This window comes from Eublepharis macularius, chromosome 11, assembly GCF_028583425.1.
Source record: "Eublepharis macularius isolate TG4126 chromosome 11, MPM_Emac_v1.0, whole genome shotgun sequence".
Taxonomy (NCBI): Eukaryota; Metazoa; Chordata; class Lepidosauria; order Squamata; family Eublepharidae; genus Eublepharis; species Eublepharis macularius.
Window position 1 is genome coordinate 68,269,067 of NC_072800.1, and position 20,437 is coordinate 68,289,503.

The 20,437-nt window shown below is 36.3% G+C and overlaps 1 protein-coding gene across 6 annotated transcripts in view; it reads left to right on the top strand.

Moving 5' to 3' along the window:
- MLLT10 (MLLT10 histone lysine methyltransferase DOT1L cofactor) overlaps positions 1-20,437 on the top strand; it is a 183,127-nt gene that overhangs the window by 144,678 nt on the left and 18,012 nt on the right. For all 6 annotated transcript variants that reach the window (XM_054991141.1, XM_054991136.1, XM_054991137.1 and 3 more), the window contains 3 exons: positions 2,666-2,835; positions 15,266-15,383; positions 16,678-16,750. In XM_054991141.1, coding sequence (XP_054847116.1) covers positions 2,666-2,835; positions 15,266-15,383; positions 16,678-16,750 — 361 coding nt within the window. The remainder of the gene's footprint in view (positions 1-2,665; positions 2,836-15,265; positions 15,384-16,677; positions 16,751-20,437) is intronic.

Genomic DNA, 20,437 nt, shown 5'->3' on the forward strand with positions numbered 1-20,437 from the left:
TAACTCTATTGGAAGTCTTTGCAGTCTGATTGAATTGTTTTTCATATTTTGTAATCTGCTCTTAGTGAGAAGGGCAGGCTATAAAGGAAGTTGATGATGATAATACATGTGGAAAAGCCCGCTATACCCATGGAAGGAAGGATGCGAGGCAGAATTGGTTTACAAGAGCCAGTTTGGTGTAGTGGTTAAGAGCGCGGGACTCTAATCTGGAGAGCCGGGTTTGATTCCCCACTCCTCCACTTGAAGCCAGCTAGGTGACCTTGGGTCAGTCACAGCTTCTAGGAGCTCTCTCAGCCCCACCCACCTCACAGGGTGTTTTGTTGTGGGGATAATAATAACATTCTTTGTAAACCGCTCTGAGTGGATGTTAAGTCATCCTGAAGGGTGGTATATAAATCAAATGCTGTTGTTGTTGTTGTTGTTGTTGTTGTTAATAGTAATAGTAATAGTAATAGTAATAGTAATAGTAATAGTAATATCAGTGACTTGAAAGGAAAATGGCTGCTCAAGGAATTTGACTCAGTCGAAAATTATGATGATGTCAATGAACTTCAGAAATAAGGTGGCACAGAAATATATTTTCCTATTACTCTTTATCCCATTAATATGATATTTGAGATGTCAGTTGTTTACTTAGCTTTTGTCTATCTTTAATTATAGAACCTGGTGTACGTTTTTTTAAAAGGTATGCTTTGCTGCAATTGGGCTTGTAGTCTTAGAAACAGAGATATTAAAGACTTGGAATAGTATATATAATCCTTGTTTATTTCTCTCCCATCACTACCAGATATAGTTACACAATTCACATTCTGGGAAGTAATAGCTATATGGTGCACTTTGCAATGAATATTGATGGTAACACTGATTAACTTCTCAGACAGTAGAAAAATACTTTAACATAAAATCTAAGATGCAGCAATCTAAATTTTTTTTTCAAAAATCACTCTTAGGAAAAGTTCAAGACTAGCATATGTAGAAACCCAGGTTCAAATCCCTACTCTGCTATGGAAAGTTACTGAGTGGCCTTGGGCCACCCTCTCAGCCTAACCTACCTCACAGGGAGGAGAGGAGAACAATGTAAACCATTTTGGGTCCCCTTTGGGGAGAAAGGTGGTGTGTAAATGAAATAAAATAATAAATAAAGTGCCTGCTTTTGTTCTACACTTGTGATCAGCAGCTTTTTTGAGTCCCTGCCTTGATTACGCATAGACATCTCCCCTTGCAATTCAGGATGCAGTACTAGAAGCTCCTGTTCCACATGTGAGATAGCACAGGCTTCTTTTTAGTAGTTTCATATCTTCTCCACACTAAATGAGGACACCCCAGAGATCATTGTAATGACCTCTCTCTTTGTGTGGGGTATCTGCCAGGCAGATGAAATGGTAACTTGCATGCAATTTTTCACATGGTTGTTGTTGTTCTAAACAAGGTGCTACCTAGACAATATAAGAGAAGTTACTTCTGGCTTGGCTTCTTCGGAGGATAAGGGAACAGTTGTCTGTCATTTGGCACTTGGAAGGGCACTGCCTAGTATTTTTCTGCCTTTGACCTAACTGGTGCTTCTACTTGACCAAGAGTATTCAAGAAGAATGCTGGTCAGCAGCACACTGATCTTACAGGCATTCCTCCCAATGCAAAATAAGAGCATGCTCTAGGGGTGTGTGCAGGGTGTGGGAAAGGCACATGACATGTGTAATCCAGTTTGAGTCTCAATGAGAAAGGCAGACCATAAATGGTGTAAATAAATAAATTAGTGGGGTGAGAGAGTTGGATATTCCTTGAGGGAGCTGAACAAGGCCAGCAGTGATATCTGGGTCAGTAGGGGGTTTGCCCCCTTTACTAGACTTTTATTCAATGCTTATGAATGGGCAGACATCCTTAGACTCTTAGACATCCTTCAGAATGGTTAGCATTTTCTTATTTTTTAAATGGCTGTTTAACTTTTCAATGACTCCTGCTTTTGGTTTATACAAGGACCTAAGTTAATCTCTTGATATTCAAATTAACATACATTTGGAATGTTTCCTCCCCGTAGAGGTGTTCGATGTATTGTCGAAGGCTTTCACGGCCGGAGAACGATGGTTGTTGTGGGTTTTCCGGGCTGTATTGCCGTGGTCTTGGCATTGTAGTTCCTGACGTTTCGCCAGCAGCTGTGGCTGGCATCTTCAGAGGTGTAGCACCAAAAGACAGAGATCTGACACTGACACTGTCACTGACACTGAGAGATCTCTGTCTTTTGGTGCTACACCTCTGAAGATGCCAGCCACAGCTGCTGGCGAAACGTCAGGAACTACAATGCCAAGACCACGGCAATACAGCCCGGAAAACCCACAACAACCATCTTAACATACATTTGATTGTTCAAAGCAAATGTTTTCTATTTTAAAACATTTGTCTGGCTATATTTGCAACCCTCAGGCCAAAAAGCAAAGCAAAAAAACCCTTGCCTTAAACAAATCTTCTCAACCCCCACATACACTCTTAACTCTGAAACTGTGTAAGCCTTTTACAGTGATGTTATGCCTGTTGTTTAATTTGTCTTTAATGAATTGATTTAAATAATTCTATAAAAGTGCAATTAATACCTTACTACCTTAAGTAATAACTATTGAATCCAAAAAGACTTTTGTATATATGTGTGTATGTGTGTGTGCTTTTTCCCCAGGCATTTATAGCAGTAACGATGTAGCGGTGTCATTTCCAAACGTGGTGTCTGGCTCAGGATCTAGCACTCCTGTTTCCAGTTCACATTTACCTCAGCAGCCTTCTGGTCATGTGCAGCAAATGTCTCCGTCTTCTACACCGTCTGTAACAGTGGCTGTTGCAACAACTCAGGTAGGTGGTTTTAAATATCGATGAAGTAGGTTCTGGATCAAAAAAAATTATGCCATAATAATTTATATTGTCATGGCTAGTGGTTGATATAGTGCCACAAGGTTCTTAAATGCCTGTATAAATGTTCCTCATATTTGAGACATTTGATTTCACTAGATCCAGAGAAGTTAGTCTGTATTTGCAAAATAGTAAATAGTCCAGTAGCACCTTTAAGATTAACTAGCTTTATTGTAGCATAAGACATTTCTGTGTTCCAGGGAAGAAAAATATAAATGTTATAAATAAATTAAGTAAAAATTGCTTCCCCATTCTTTACTTCTACAGGTGTTTTACTACTGAGCTGGTACTTTCAATTGGTGTCTACGATACCTTCATTGAATAGTAGTCAATAATTTAGAACTCCACATTGGGTTCTTTATGAATAAACATAAACAGAAGAATAGTTGTTTATTAATACCAATCTATTAATTTTGTTCCTGATTGCGCGATCTTGTTATTTTGTACATACATTTGAAGTACAGTTGTAACTTTTAGCATATTCTTATCCAATCAGTTTATTGTATGATTTTGAGTAGTAATTCTGCAATATAGTCAAAGTAGTATATCAACCACTAGCCATGACAATATAAAAGCAGACAAAGTATATAATGGGGGCAGGTTACTTGATTCAGAATACCTATGTAATGTTGAGACAAATGCTAAAAAAATAAAAATTGTTCATATATAATTAAGAAGTTTTAGAAAGATACTTTCTTATATCATTGCGGTAGTAATATTCAGTATATGACGTTCACCTTTTAAAGAGACATACTTTGATTACAAACTTTCTTTTAGATGATGATCAGATCAATTGACAAAGTGTTTCATTTGGAATAAACACAAGATGTTGTTTCCTTTACCTTCTAGGTGAAGAAAGTGGAGGCATTGTCTAAAACATAATGACTTGCATATCTTATTCTCTCCACAGTTAATATGTATTCTTTGCTTTTGACCATTTTGGCATGGTTTTAAAGCTTTTCCCTAAAATCTTTGGGGAGGGTGGGGAAGATGCCTATATATCTTACGTAAGTTACTAGCCTACCTGTTCATACATTATTTATTTAGTGCACATAGAAGTCTTAAAAGAAAAAGATCCAGGACATTCCAGATTTAGAAAAGCTTTTATGTTTGTTTGTTTGTTTGTTTGTCTGCAGCAGCAAACTTGTATCTAGAGGTGACCAGGTGATTTGTATACAAGCTTATTTCCAAGTATTTAGATGCAGAAAACAAAAATAGGAGAAATGAGCTGCATACTTACCCAAACCATTGATTTAATTTCTACTCGTTTTGTGAATGTGTATGTGTGCAAAAGGAAGCCGGTTTAGATGTTTTTGTAGAGAAAATGTAGACAAGTGATTCCTGAGAGTCTCTCTGTGTTTGTGCATATTCACACATGCATTTTTAAAAAAACTTTAGCATTGTCTGAAGGGGTTACCCTTCTTCCTCCCTTTCCTTATGATGAGTAATTATTTGACACTAAGGGCCAAATCACATTGGTGTTCCATCAATGGATTATTTGCTCAGTGGGAGGAGCTCCTGTGCTATTTTTCCAGTTGCAGATACTCTTCCCCTGGAGCTGCTTTTGAGGTCCAGTAGGGGGAAAAAAAACATATTTGCCTTCCTCTCCCTGCCCCTCTCAAACTAGGTCCTAAATGAGCCTGGAGTGGAGAGTACCCTCAAGTCATAGCTAACTTATGGCAACCCCTGGTGGGGTTTTCATGGCAAGAGACCTGCACATTGTGAGTGAGGAAAACAGTATTGGGGGAGGAGAGAAGAGCTGAATGTTCCCTTTCCTCAGTCATGAACCGTGTCTAGAGTATCTGTGATTGCCTTTTGGGACCATCTGGCATTCCAGTCATGTATAGTTTGGCCCTAGGATTATCAGATCCCCCTTACGCTTCCAGTGGGAGGCTCTCATCTTCTCTGTGTCCCTTGCGTGCACGCTCCCACATGATGACATCACTTCCAGTGATGGCACTTTTGGGCAACATTATCATGCAGGTGCAGGAGCGTGTGTGCAATTTGCAGCAGGCCAGTTTGGCCCACTGCAAAGTGCGGAAGCATTCTCGGGCGGCGCAGTGGCATCACTCCGGGGAAGTAACATAGCGACATCCCGGGAGCACGCCCAGGAGGACCATTCCTTTGCCTTTCTCCTCAGCTGGCCAAATGAATGGTGGCAGAGGACAGATGATGGGAGTGGGGGATTCCCCGCTCTCACTGGGAGACTGGTAACATTATTTGGCCTTTGCTTTGAGAAAGGTAATTATTCTTTTGCATTTTACTTCCATGGCAGTCTGTATAAAGAACTAGAAGGATGTGAACACAAACTTTCCCATCAGTATTTTCTTCATATACTAATCTGTCAACATAGGGGACATCACTATTTAATTATTTACGTATACATTTATGTATTTACTTACATTGTTACACTAATGGCAGAGCCCCTTTCCTTATACTTTCCCATTAAAAGAACACTTTCTATGATTTTTCTTGAGGTTTAACTTGGACCTTTATTCATGGTTTTTTCCCTTTAAAAATAGTGCAAACAAAATCCCCTATCAAAATCCCCAATCCAAAATCTCATCAGTGAGCCAAGTATACAGCATATGGCATATGAGTAATGTTTAAAGATGTTTAATGTACACATGGACAAGGGATTGCAACTTTCTTGCCTATTCAATTAATACTGCACCAGAAGGCAAAAAAAGAGGCTGTTTGTCCCAGTAATTAGCTCTTAACTTTTAAGTTTGTGGGAACCTCCCCTACTACAGCTGAAAGCCTTGCACTGGGTGGGTGACTTCTCAAGGGACCCTTCACCCCATTCATCCAAAGCTCTTAGAAGCTGCTGGACAGGCTTTAAATGGGATATTGAGGTGACTTGACCTGTTCCCTCCCTATTTCTGTGTTATCCCGAACAAAATTCTTCTGGCCATATCTTCCAAATTTCGGTTTATATATATTAAAGAGAAAAATTAGTGCACCAGTCTCGTGTTGTTTTCTTTTCTGCTGTGATGTGTTTCCATTAGTTCCTTATTTCCTGTTTTCTTTTTGACCACTCCCCAATTCAGAAAACAATGCTAAGGTTCACATACCTTTAGCAAGGAAGTCTATCAAAATACGGAACCCTACATATGACTTGCCCAGTCTGTTTTCTACAAGTTTCCAAAACAGACGCTTGGGTATAATGCCTTTATTTCCCTCAGCAGTTTACATTGACAGCCTTTCAGTTAGATGATATGCAGGTTGACTTTGGATAACTTATGGATTTCTTATTAACACACTTGACTAGAGAATGTTACTGAGTCCTAGTGACTTTGACTACTCTAAATTACTTGAATGAAAAATAATTTAGGCTGAGATATCTCTAGATCTTCTGCAGGATGAAGAAGATGTAATGAGTTAATTTATTCCCCCATCACAAACAATTTCTCCATATTCACTTTTGTCATTTAACAAACCTATAACTTTGTCTATTGCTTTCCCAGCCAGTTTCCTTATAAATTTGCTTTTCATTGCTTTTGCTAAAATAATAGATACTAAAGTTTTGTAGCAGATCGAAAGGGATGTGTGGAGTTACCATGGGCTAAAACAAAATATGTGTCTGTAAGCCCACTGCAAGCAACCTGGCCAAACTCCAGTAAAATTTAATGAGCAACTAAAGTAGGCTACTGATTTAGCCATTTACAGTACTTCTATCCATTATGTTCTTTAGAAATTAACTTTAAATGGCTCTAACTCGTAATGTGGAAGGCAATTAAATTTGCCTGTAATATTTTACCTGAAAGAAATGATAGAGCATCAGTTTCACTATAGCTTAAGATAGCTGAAAATACCAATGTAAAATTAACAGCTTTAGCTGTCTGCAGCAGCTCCACAGGCAAGCAAAATAAATAGGAAAATTATATATCAGGCCCTGAATTTTGTCCTGTGTTTTTCTGGGCTTCTAGGAAATTATCATTCTATACCATTCTATAGTGACCCCCTCTGGCTGACAGGATTAAAAGCAGCCCTATTGGATCTTTTTCTCTCTCCCCCATCCCTCAACATAAGAATGCTGAAAGGAGCATATAATAATTCCTGACCTTTGAGTCATCAGAAATACTTTATCCACTCAGTTATGCTTAAACTTCAGTAAAAAGTGCTAAGAATATAACATTTTGATTATTATGTATATTAACAGTTGTTGTTTTAAAAGCTGGCTTAAATAATTATTACCAAATAGTAGACAAAACTATGTAAAAACCTTTCTTTCATTACAACTAGGACTTTGGGGGTAGGAGAAAGGAATTTACAGCCAGAGGGAAAATTCCACGTAACATGTGACTTTGCTAGAAGAACAAAGGAATCACAGTTGCTCATAGTCTAGAATTTGATCCAGTTAAAATCTTTAGATTTTAATGTGCTGATTTCAGTAATGCAAGACTCCTGTGTGAATATAATCCTGCTAAACTGAAAGACAGTTGCATGATTTTCCGCATACTGCAGCATGCTGAGACAACTGCATCAATGCTTCACAGTCTAGCAGTAAATGCTTTCTGCCTTCAAGCTGAAGCTTATTTAGTTGGGCTTATCTGGTGCTGCTGTAGCAACCATCAGTCTCCAGGCAACTGAGGCACATTGACCTCTTCGATGAACTGAGTGTAGCACTACTTCAGTTTAGCTGCCTGAGACAATAGTAATGGTGGTGAATGTGAAAAATGGGATTTAAAACAAAACAAAACAGTATGCTGTGAAAGGATGTCAAAATACTTCAGTGAATTTAGGCACAACTTTGAGAGGTTTCACACAATTTTTTTTCCAGAGTGGCAGAAGTTTGTTGACAATGCAAAGCCCTTGTAGGTCACATGTAAAATGTATTGTGATTTAAAGCATTTTGAGGAGAAGTTTTTGACTTTGACTGGAATACATCTTTGGATGACAAATGTGTGATTTAGACCTATCCTCAGTCATGTGTCAGTAATATGAAAACCTAGTTGCTTCATTCACTTCTTTCTTACTTAGCTGAAATTGGAAAGAAGGAGGGTTGGAGTAAGGATAAGCTCTTTTAAAGATGACATCAGTATAAATTGTTTAAAATATAAAGAAAATGATCTGTTAACAGTTTGAACAACTTCTGACAGTGTGATGTTGGTGCCAGCCTCAAGAATGAACTTTTTGATTCCTTAACCTTAAAAAATGAATTTCTGGTTGTGTCCTTAATTGTAACGGGAAAAATTTTCCTTATGGGATACTGTTCATCTAAAAAAGCATATATAAAAAGCTGCCAGATCAAGTAGAAATTATAATTCTAAAATCCAGAATATTTTGACAGATTAAAAGTTTCTGTGTTTCTTCAAAGAAAACAGTGTATTTCCAATTAAAACACAAAAATCAAAAATTAAATTACTATGCTAGTTTCTTATTGATATGCCAATATCATAGATATTTTAAGGCGGTAATTTAATCATAAGTTAAGGGATGTGCAGGTTGATTATACCAATACAATTGTATACTGGTTGTCAAGTTGAGGTGATTGCTGTGTTATGTGCTGGCCACCACCAGCTCTTTTATCATTGTACTTTTTAATGCTTGTTGTGTCCTTGTTGTATTGTGATAAAGGTACAAATTTGTTTCTGGAGCTGTTCTATCCTTAAATTTCACTGTTTCTTGGCTGTATTTACTTTTGCTTCTGTTTGTAACTATATCTTTTTTGTTTGAAAGTAATTTGATTTCATAATGAAATGAAAGTTTATTTTAAAATGATCACTCACATTGTAGTTTTGTCGAGTAGCCTGTGTTATGCTCAGCTAGCTAATATTGTACTCTTATTCTTTAATACATTAATTAAGGAACAGACATCATTTTCTGAAGATTTGGTCACTTTTTTATATATGCACTCAAGTGGGGGTTGACTTCTTACCAGAAACGTTCTATTTTGATTTAATTATCTTAAGATAATTTGGCTTAAGAAATAAATTTATTTAATGAATGTTATTCAAACGGTAGTTTTCCTGCTGAAGGAAAAATGGTTAGTTTTATATTAGAATAGGTACCTTTCCAGTCAGTGTATTTACTCTCATCTTTCAGATAGTTCCCACCTACATTATTTAATGTTTCACTCTGCAAAAGTGATCAAATGATGGAAGATTAAGTGAAATTTGCTAAGTCAGATACAATACTGTGTTCCTCATTTTGAAAGTCCTTTTTCCTAAAGAGGCTCAAGAAATAGAACTCTATAAAATATGTTAAATAGATATAATAAAACTGAAAAAAGAATTGCCCTTGTATTTCTGATTCTGTTGGAAATAGATTTTTCAAAAATCACATTGATATAGAATCGTTGGGAATCAGTCATTGTCCCTTGTAGAATGTTTACTTATTTGTGCCAAGTAAAAATTCTTAAGCATGTGATCCTGTTGGGCTCTTCTTGTCTCTTTAAAAAAAATCTGAGGTGTGTTTTTAAATTTTTGGTACAAGAGCAAAAGATCTATTAGGCTTCTTTAAAATGTGATCCTTAGGCCTAAGTAGAGTGAATCCAGAAAAGTGTTGTAGTTGGAGCACCAGAAGGTAATTATCTCACTCAGCCAAAGTTCCTTCCGGAGTTGGAAAGTGAACAGTACTACAGCGGCAATACCTTCACAATGAATGTTTGTGGCTGAAGGTGTGAAATGTGCACATAAAGTTGTATTTCCACTTGATTCCCACATGGCCTGGTCTGTATGCCACAAATACTCTCCTGAGGCATGTCCATGTTGAGATAACCACACGAATAAAAAGAGAATCGCAAGTTTGTTACTAGCTAACTAATTAAATAGGACCATTTAGATTGCATATCTAGTCATTTTGATACAAGAAATGGTTACTTAATTGCAACAGCTGTTCCTTTCCTGGGTAAATAAGGAGTTTTTTTGAGATGAAAATATACTTCTTCTATTTTAATTCTCCACATTTTATTTAAAAGTATAAATTATTTTATGAACAATTGCTGTTGGTATAACTACCTGTAGTGTGATTATTATACCAACTTCATATAAAGGCACACTACCCCCCTGGGTGAGCAGTGTTAAAATTACTGATGTTGTTCAAAAGCATAAATACCACCAAGTCATCAAATACTTCAAGCATTTTATGCTAATGATAGAAGCAAGCAAAATTTGCATCTAAATATCTGTGTTCTCTAGGCATGTTCGTTTATGTTTAAATGGAAATAAGTTTCTAAGTTGAACCAAGCAATGTAATCATTCTTAGTCTGATTTTAAAGTGTAGAAATAATTGTGACCCATAACTATTATAAACAAAAAATATTATTCCCAACAGGGGTATTGATTAGATATAAACTGATTAAGAAGCTGCTCTGGAATTGGTGGTTTAGCCCTTTCTTGTTGTCCTTTCATGAATGAAGCAGAGTTCAGTAATGGTTTAAGTACAATTAAATCCCTCCCCCTTCTTTATGGAAACTCAGCTGTGGGCATTTCAGTATTAGCCTAAACAATAGTTTTGAATATGTTAAGCCCCTAACAATTAGGGAGAAGTTCGGGGCATTGAATAATGTCGAATGATGCAATTGAACCTGACAGCTTCAACAGTCAGCCTACTCATGGGACCTGAAAGTTGTTCACACTTGGTTTCATCTCTCATCACACGCTGAGTATTAAAACCTTACTGCTGGGGAGCTTAGGCAGAAACGGGGCCTCATATAAAAAAAATTCATATCCTAAACTTGAGGTGAACAAGAGCTTATACTTGATCCCTAAGTTTTTAAGGACCCCCAATACTCCTTAAAAACATAGTAAAAATCTCTTTTCCTTTGGTCAATTTTAGTCAAATGATACAATAATTTTCTTGAAATGCATTGTTCGGTTCACCTTAATTATGTGCTAATTTTAGACATACGTTGTCACAATTCAGTGGTTAAGATCCAGACCACTGTGGCTACAGCCCCATGCAGTGAGGATCCTTGCAATTCAGAAGAGTCCTGGACTCCTTTTCCCCAATACCTGTGTACTGTCAGGAAGCATCACAGGCAGTTGGGGTAAGTAACTGGCCCTGACTGGAGTGCCAGGGCTACATGGGAAACATACACATCACATAGGTGGGGGAGAAGGAAATGGTCCTCTGAGACTGAGAATCCTCAGCATCTGAGTATTGTATTCTGTGTGTTAAACAAGAACTTCTGTATCTTGTTGTAAAAAAGGTGAATATTTGTTTAGAACATTGTGGTTCATTTGAACTGCCTTGTTTGCTTTATTTTATCCAGTACAGAGATAAGGCGTATACAGATGTGAACATTAAATGCTGATAACTTTATTGTGTACATCTTGCATGATCTGTTTCTGTTACTGGTGTGTTGAATTTCCTTAAAAATGCATTTTATTGTATGTACAAGTCTCTTGAATACACATGTATGAAACTAGTTTTTTAAAACTAGTTCAAAAAAAATAATCTGTAATTCAATATTGGATATGGTTTAAACATACTTAAATCTTGTATTGGGTTTCTAGTTAATATGACTCAGCTAAAACAAGGTTCAGTTTTAGAACTGTTGTATTTTAGCGCTTGCTTAAATCCATGACCTTAATGTATACTGACAGGATGACTGCGCATTTTTAATAAATGCTTTCTTCAGCATGTTTCAGCTTGGATTGAAACATGATGCTTCTGTTTCACCTTTAAGTAATGCAGTAATCTAATACTTTGCTTACTTTTCCTGCCCAAATGAAGCTGTCACATACATATTAATACTGCTTAATCCCATTTTTTGCTGCTACTCTACCCCCTGCCATCATAAAAAGCCGATTCCTTAATTTAGCCTATAGTTCCAGCTTTGTGGGAAATTTTATATATAACTTGTTTCCATTTAGAAATAGTTTTAGACATGTGTTGTGGGGCTGCTGTGTATTTCCCAAGAAACCTTTAAAATAAAGTGAAAATACTGGTTAAAATATTACTTAGTAATGTACGGAGTGAACAACTAGTTTTGAAAAGTCTCAGCATTTTAAGGCTGGTGTTAAATCATGCCAAGCAAGAGTATAATAAGTATAACCAGTGTAAGATGTCTTCCTCTTTCAACTAACAAAACACATGATCTTCCATTATTGAGGCGTATTGGTAATTTTAACCAACTGACTTGATTTTAGCTGTAATCCTGCACTCAGTGATGTATGTCTATATCCTGTTAATTTCATTGGAACTTAACTATATAGGTTAGGATAGGATAGGATCGTTTAAAGTGAAATAGGATTAGACTAAATATTTTTTTAAAAGATCCTATGTTGGGAGTTTAAAGGATTTTTTTAAATCCAGAAATTGGCTTTGATTAAAGTACAAAATATTGCTTTATACTTGATTACATTTAAAATTGCTATAAAGAGCACATTATTAAAATTACAGCCATATAATCTAGCGCTCAGAGTTAATCTATATCTATAGGTAGGTTTTTTTCATTGTACAGATACTGAGTCTCATTCTTTAGAAGAATATGGGTTGGGTAATAATTTGATGGATGCCAGCAATTTTTATGTTTTTTGATAAGGCCTAATATAATAAACACGCCATGCAAGTATATTTCAGTGAGATCAGTGACTAGGATTCTAAAAACAATGCATCTCAGTCTCTGTACCCAAACGGGCTTTAGACTTGTGTTTCCTGAAGAACAGCTCTATGCACATAGCGGACCACTTTTGAAAAGGTCCCTCCTCCTCCTCACAAAATCAGTTTGTGAAATAGCATATGAATTTGCTATTCAAAGGGGAACAGTAAAACATTCTACTAGGTGTGTGCAATTGCTTGAATTTGCCAAGAGTATCTCTTTGGATTTTGCCCAGTGGGCCTGCCTTGCAAGAGGTGGGTTTAAACCCAGTTTTTGAAAATGATCGTAACAAAAATATATTCAGTGAAGAGAATATTGAAGCCATCAATATTATTATTTTAGCAGTAAAGGTTACTGTACATGTTGGGAAAAGGCTTATTATTGTTCATGTGTTTGGAGCAATCATGAACTAAAGGCCTGAACTGAATAAAGACCTGCCACTTTTTCTTAATTTATTGTGATGAATTCTGCCAATATCCAAAGCTTCTATGTTGTATCTGTCTTTTATCCCATTGTGGAGAATATTAAAGAAGATAGTTTTGCTTGTTTGTTATTGCTAATTTAGTACATTTTTATCCATCTCTTCATTCAGGGAGCTCAAAGCAGCATGTACTGTTCTCCATACTTTATCCTTACAATAACCCTGTGAGGTTGAGATAGAGCAACTGCTCTCAAGTCACCTAAAGAACTTCATGGCAGAGTAGAAATCTAAGTCTAGGCATTCCAGAGTCTAGTAACCACTAAACCACAGTGATAGTAATAAGTGAATAAAGTATGTAGCCATTACAAAAACGTTTAATTTCTTTCCTTCTGCGTAACTGATTTTCTCCCCTGAAGAGTGTAGTTTATGTATACGAACATACACATTAAACTAAACATTTCTTTTGTAATCCACGGCTCAGTTACCTAATTTATGCACATGCAGGCTCATTGCTTGATGACTATAGCACCAGGAGGCAACTTATATGTGTAAATGAGCCATCACAGATCATAAATCACAGAGAGAACTTATCTCAAGTCACCTGAATGCTTTTCAGTAGATCTACTTTGCACATTCAGCTGCCAATAATCAATGCTACCATCCTAAGCATGCTTGCCAAGAAGTTTAGTGTACCATTGAACACTGTATGTCTTGCTTCTGAATACATATGCTAAGAATTGAGCTGCAGGTGTTGAGTCAAGTAATGAACATGCACATGTGAATTGGCCCTAAATAATTAATAATTGTACATCAGTTTCAGTTTATCCAATATGTTAAATGTTCTGTGGATTCATCCCTTATGATTCCTTTTTGTGAGTGATCTGGAAGTCCTGGTCTCCAGATTTGGCTATTGGCATGTCACAGATCACTCATGAAAACATCCATGTTTATGTCCATTGGATACAATTTATTCTTGCACTATCATTTGACATAGCTTCTACAAATGTATACATTTATCAACCGTTTTGGTTGAGGACTGATTTTATGATAGGGCATGATACTCCAGAGATGCAGGTTATTATGTGATATTTAACTTACAACAGTTGGAATGTTTCTTGTATTTTGTATGCAGTTGCACATACTTTAAATTAAAAAATAACATGGACTCTATCCAGTCTCAGTTAAGCACTTGAAACCTGATCGATTTTGGAAGGAGAAATCAGACGGCTGAATCTAACCTTAGGAATTTAATTTTAACTGAAAAGCACGTTTGCATGTTCTTAACAGACTAAAATATATAATTTCAGACATATATCTAATTTATGTCTGTATGTCACTTAACTTCGTAATTTACTATTCTTAAAAACAATTGTCCACAAAATGTAGTATCAGTGCTTCTACAAATCTTTAAATTAAGCATTTAAAGGAGATATATCTATCAAAAGTAACATAGTCAAAGGAAGAAGGTATTTTTATTACACTGGATTATGCAAGAGTTTTGCCAGCTCCTTAGTTTTATCTCTTCAAGGGTTCATTTTCACTTGTTTGGCACAAGTCCCAGCAGAGACCTTCAGAATTGTGGTTAGCAACATGAATGAATGAATACAAACTTTACACGAGCTCTTCAGTAAGTAGTGCTGGCTAGCTGCCAAAATGCATTCCCTTATAAGTGGATCAGGGCAGAGCTGTGATTCGTTGAGCCCTATATTGTATAGAAAACATACTTGTAATGGCAGTTTGCTTTCTTTAAAATAAAATAAAAACAAAACCCTGTTTCCCTGTGCATCAAAATAGGAAGTAACCAAATGGTGTGCAGGTTTTACTAATGACAGAGTATGGTAAAGCAAATATGGTTCTGTATGGTTAAACTATAAAGCTGGAAGTTGGACCTTTTGACCTACACAGTCTTCTCGTGATGTAAAGAACCCAAGCATTTGTGAGACATCTGTTGTCTACCTGCCCTTTATTTTGCAAATGGTTTAATAAGATTAAATAGTTAAGATAGCCACATGGTCATCAAACAGCTAAGTCGGAGTACCAGAGTGCTTTGAAAATGTCAGCAACCCTGCATATCCAATGTAGTTCGTAAAAATGGTTTAAAATTACAGTTCATGACATTTCAGGCACAACTTAGATTAACATTTCAATGCTTTATGAATTGGCTTTCCTAAATATGCACTGTTTGTTGGGTATAAAAACTGAAATTCATGCACATGTATTCAGAAAGTTTTGCAGATCGATTTTCTTTTCCCTTCCACCAAGTAGAGCAGAAAAATGTCTTTAATCTGCATTTTTATTTTAATGTAAAAGTATTTTAATTCTTTAGGACAATGTCTCTTTAGGTCAACCCCCCTCCCGCAAACTCTTTAAAAGATTTTAATTCTGAGGTTGTTTGTTTGTAGGCAAATGCCCTACCTGGATCTTCCCTCAGCTTGCTTCCATCCCATGTGTATGGCAATAGGCTGAATTCTAGCTCCACGATGGCAGCACTTACAGCACGGTCTGAGAACAGTCAAACAGGCAAGTTAAAAGTTTTCCAATCATTTTTTAAAATGAAATGGTTTAAGATTTCTAACCTTATCTGTTTGTCTTTTAATTAGTTGCATGCTCAGTAGCTTGCCATAGTTCAGCAATAATCCTGTTTTGCTGCAGAAATCACTGTGGTGTATCTTACTGTCTGAAATGTAAATGTTTAAGCACAGCAATGAGCAGGCAGGAATGCAACAATGTCTCCTGTGACTTTTGTGATTGATGCATTCAGTTCCTTTCGTTTTCTGCAGAGGGAGTAGCACAGCACTGGGGCTTGTGCATAGTTTAAGGCTTTATTTGCATAATTCATAGAATTGCATGATATACAAGTAGGTATGGCTGAGATCCTGTCATACAATTTCCACAGTATTTAATAATTCTATGATTGTTTGCCAGTATTTTTGCAGCATTGGTTCTTGTTTTTTTTCTTTTCCTCCTCCTCCCCCTCTTCTTTTTCTGCACCATTTTTAATGAGCTCCTGCATTTGCTTTGTTTCATTCCATCCATAAGGATTTGTTGACATGTCGTAATAGTCATGCCTGTTTGGGGGAAGGGAATGAGTTTAGCAGTTTACCAAGAATGGATCAGTCATGTCTTGCCCTCTAAGAGGCCAGAGGTCATTTGCTGCAGAATAGAGGGAGGGCAACCTTGAAGGGGGCAGATAGGGTTATTTTATTGAGAGGCCATAGGGAAAAATAACCCTTTTGAGTCCTACCAAGCAAGGCGCTTCTGTGTTTTTAATGAGGAGGTTTTTAATACCTTTCCATGTTTAAGTTTTTCTTTCTCACTTTCAAAAAATAATAACCTTTTGACAAATGTATGAGTTAACATTTCTTAGTAAAAATCCTAGCAAAAATGTAGCTGTCAAATATACAGTACATTTTGTGACTTGTCCTGGGATGTAAAGTGTTAAAAAAATACAAAGCCTGGGGATTTGCTGTGATAAGCATACAGATTAGCTGTCCACAGCTGTGATTCATTACTTTCGCTGCAGAAATTAAAAGTGGCTGAGGGGAGGGTACTAGAAATGCAAACCATGCTTCTGTGCTGTAAAACTGAAAGCAATGAAAGGACTGAGCCTAATCCATGGCCTGCTACAGAAATGTGTGTGGACAACGCCTTACCCACTGCAGTTAGCAATTTTAATCTTGTAGCTGCCTTTAGTGTGGATAGTAACTCCCAGATATTGGATCACCCGTTTTGAAATTATCTCTATATCTGCAGCATCTTAAAATCTTGCCTCAGAAAGAGTCATTTTATCGGCTGTGAAATATTTACTCTGCAGATCAAGATCTTGGAGACAATAGCCGCAGCCTTGTTGGCAGGGGAGGCTCACCCAGAGGAAGTCTTTCACCGCGGTAAGCAATATTTACTCTCCAGAGTTGAGGCAGAGGAAATGTTTTTTAAGGTGTGGAAACTTTTTATCTCTTATCAGAACTGCTTGCGTTTAAGTTGAAAAGAATTATATAGATAAATCGTATGTGCAGATAGTTAAGGCAAAAATGTTCTGATAGCAACTTGAATAAATAGGATTATGTGCTTACACAGTGAAAAGAATGAATGCCTTTACCTCAGGCGTGGAAATAGCTTCAGGGGACTCCACATCCTTTTGATTTTTATGTACTCTTGGCTCAATTTATGTGACTCTCATGGTTTGTATATAAAATCCTATGCATTGGCAGTTATAAAATGCCCATTCTTTTTTTTTAGAATGTTGGTTGGAAACGTGTTTATGTTTGAGTAGGGAAAAGACAGCTAAGAGGGTAACAAAAAAACATAAACATGTTTTCAGTGTCCTAAAAAGAAAAAGAAACACCTGAGCATTTTATGACTTCTGATGCTCAGGACTTAACCGTACCAGAACTGAATCACTGCCTATTTTCTGATAATTTCTCTTTTTTTATGTGATCCTGATCAGCCATATTGTAAATGGAGTTGCACTGCTGGGGTATTCAGCGATAAATTTCCTCTTAATTATTGGATGGCATTCTAATGTGTTTCATTCACTGTACAATAGTACTACACACTGTTGCTGCAATCATCTATGTGATATTTAATAAGTCAGTAATAAATTTAAAGAAAACATTGTTAGTGGAGACATGTCAATGTCCCATAACTAATCAGAAGTGCTGTGTCATGTACAAGAGTAAATGAACTGTGAAGTGAATGTTACTGATCTGTGGCCTGGTTTTCAAGGATGGTAAGAGCTTGCAGATCCCAAATCTCTTTTGTGGAGAGAAGTGGTATAGAAATTCCTTAATAAATAAAGACTGTGAACAAAAAACACCTTTGAAAACTTAGGCAAATGTGAAGTATTAAATGTTGTTGGTACAAATACTTGAAAGTCTTATGAAAAAGTACTGTGACTGATGAAAAAGTACTGTGACTGATTCCAAATATTATAAGAAGCTGAGCCTTACATATATTTATATCTCCTTTCACAGCTTTTATTTCTACTGGAGTAATTTTAAAAGTTCCAGTTTATTAAAAAATAGCAAAGCATGTATTGCATTTTTATACATTTATAAGCCTTTAGAACAATAGTTAAGTTTGGTGACCGCATGAAGTATTAAAATGAATCAGAAGTAATTTTTAACAAGGGTTTTTATTTGTTTAGTTTTAGGGTTCCCCATCACCTTTTTCAGAAATCTGGAGTCAGTAATCACTTCAGTTACTATATAAATTTATATATAGAAGAATGTAGGAACTAAATGCACAGTTATTTGCTCCAATTTCATTGATTTAACTAGGATTTAGATGAGCCAAAAAGCTCCTTTTTCCTTCATTACAGAATGTTTGTTATGGACTGATGTTGCATAAGGTTGCACATAAACATAACATGCTTGACAGTATTGACGTAAGACTGCCAATAAAACACATACCCAGCCTCCTGCCCTTCTCTGTCTACATGAAACAACTTAAAAAATGTATTCATGTAAGTCTTGAGTGCATACAAACAGTTTGCATTTTCATCTTGTCTTAAACATTTTAATTATATAAGATCATAAATTCTTGTCTTTAGTATATTTGGTAATGTACTAAAAGGTGTACTTCATAAAATGTACATAAAACAAAGTAAAAATACATCATTTGATAACGGTGCGTGAGGAGCAATACAAAGAGGCATGTTTCTATATTCTAAATTGCATCCCACTATTTTTAATATAAAAATCGCAACATTAAACCCAGCCAATGACTTTAGCAAACCTATTACCTTGACTCTTGCAGTAGTTCAGTGGTGTGCATCTGAGAGATTTGTTTTGAAGAAATACAAGTGGAGTCACCCACCCTTGTTTCATGTCATAACATTCAGAGGTTTATACTTTGAGCAGTCTTCTAAACAGTGCCACTGTAATCTTTATACATTTCTGTGAAGCATATATGGTGCTTCTGCAGTGTAGCCAATGGAAGTTGTGTAACAGTAATCTTAATGGCCCGTTGAGAATATCTGAGTAAGTGCACTGCTCATGTTGACTGACAACCATTGGTGCTTCTAATGATTTATTAAATTTGCTTAATCATGTATTTTATCAAATACAGTATTTTCCCGCTTGTATAATAGTTAATTCTATAGATTTGCTGTGTCTTGTACAGAGGAACTAATGAATTTGGAGTTCTGTGACAGCTAATTCATGTTCACTTCCCCCACCACTTATGATCTGAAAAACTTCTATACAGTATTCTTGAAATTTCCTTTAGACTGGAGAATTCTGGATTAAGTTTAATATTGTATGGATGTATTCACAGAACTCAGTTCTGTAAACCATTCTCTAATTTTTTGTATTATGCTTTGTAAGTTATCAATATGGGAGAATCATGCAATTCAGTTCAATTTTCTCTCTCTTCTAATAATTCTGCTACACATCTGCCCGTAATAATTCCTACTATATTGCTTCTTGTGATTGCCAAAGCTTGTTCAGTTAGTGTTGCTAGTTATATATATAAAAAAAATCGGGAATGGTAACTGCTTAAAAGAAATTGAGGCTAGGCATGTTTTTTCCCTAATGTGCCACTTGCAAAAACTGAAGTTCCACCTGCCATTTTATGTCCCCAGCAGATAGTTCTTGGGAGCTGTTTGCCAGCATCTAACAAATATACAATCCTTTTATATTCTTCTTCTTATAATCTTTATTTGTGCTATATATTTTTTATTTTTGTTATTTATAATTCACCTTTCTCACAGAGACTCAAAGCAGATTATACAGTGTAGGTCAATGCATTCAATAAGATGAAACATCCAGTAAATAATGTAATAGAATTTGGATGCAGAAATTAAAAGTTTTAGAAGTCTGCAACATAACTGAAATATAGCATAAATATTAATATGGCATATTAAAGGATGCTGGAATAGGATAATACATAGCATGTACTGTACACAGTGGTATAGTCAACATTCTCCATTTACTAAAGCATTCTTCCTGAACCAGCTCCATCATAATAAAGCCCTATTGCCTTTATAAAAAGGCCGTTCTAAATAATTCAGTTTTGCATAGTTTGCAAAATGCCAGGAGAGTGGGAGCCTTCCTGATCTCACCAGGCAGGCCATTCCATAACATGGAGGCTACAACAGAGAAGGTTTGTGTACAGGCAGTTGTTGATCTTGGCCATTTGTAGGGTGGCACCTGCAGCAGGCCCTGCTCAGATGAGCAAAACAGGCTTGGTGGAGTGCTGTTAATGTGCTGCTAATGAAGGTGGAATCCAGAACATCTAAGCTGATCTGTGAATCAGTGAATACACCTTGCAGTCAGTGAAATTTCTATCTGCTAAGACTTCAGATCCAACATGAATGCAACACTGCTAGTTATTTTTCATGTTGTTTGTACTCCTGTGCAATGTATACATTTCATGCTCGCCCAGTTTTCTGAGCATCAGGTATGATAAGGAAAACATATCCTAATATCCGTCTTGAGTCTCAGTGAGAAAGGCAGTCTATAAATAACGTAAATAAATATATCACTAGTGATCTCATTATAAAAAGCAATCTTTAAACTGAGCATTCTGTTGCTTTAAAAAATGAGATTAGGCTTTTTGTTCTCTTTAGAGCT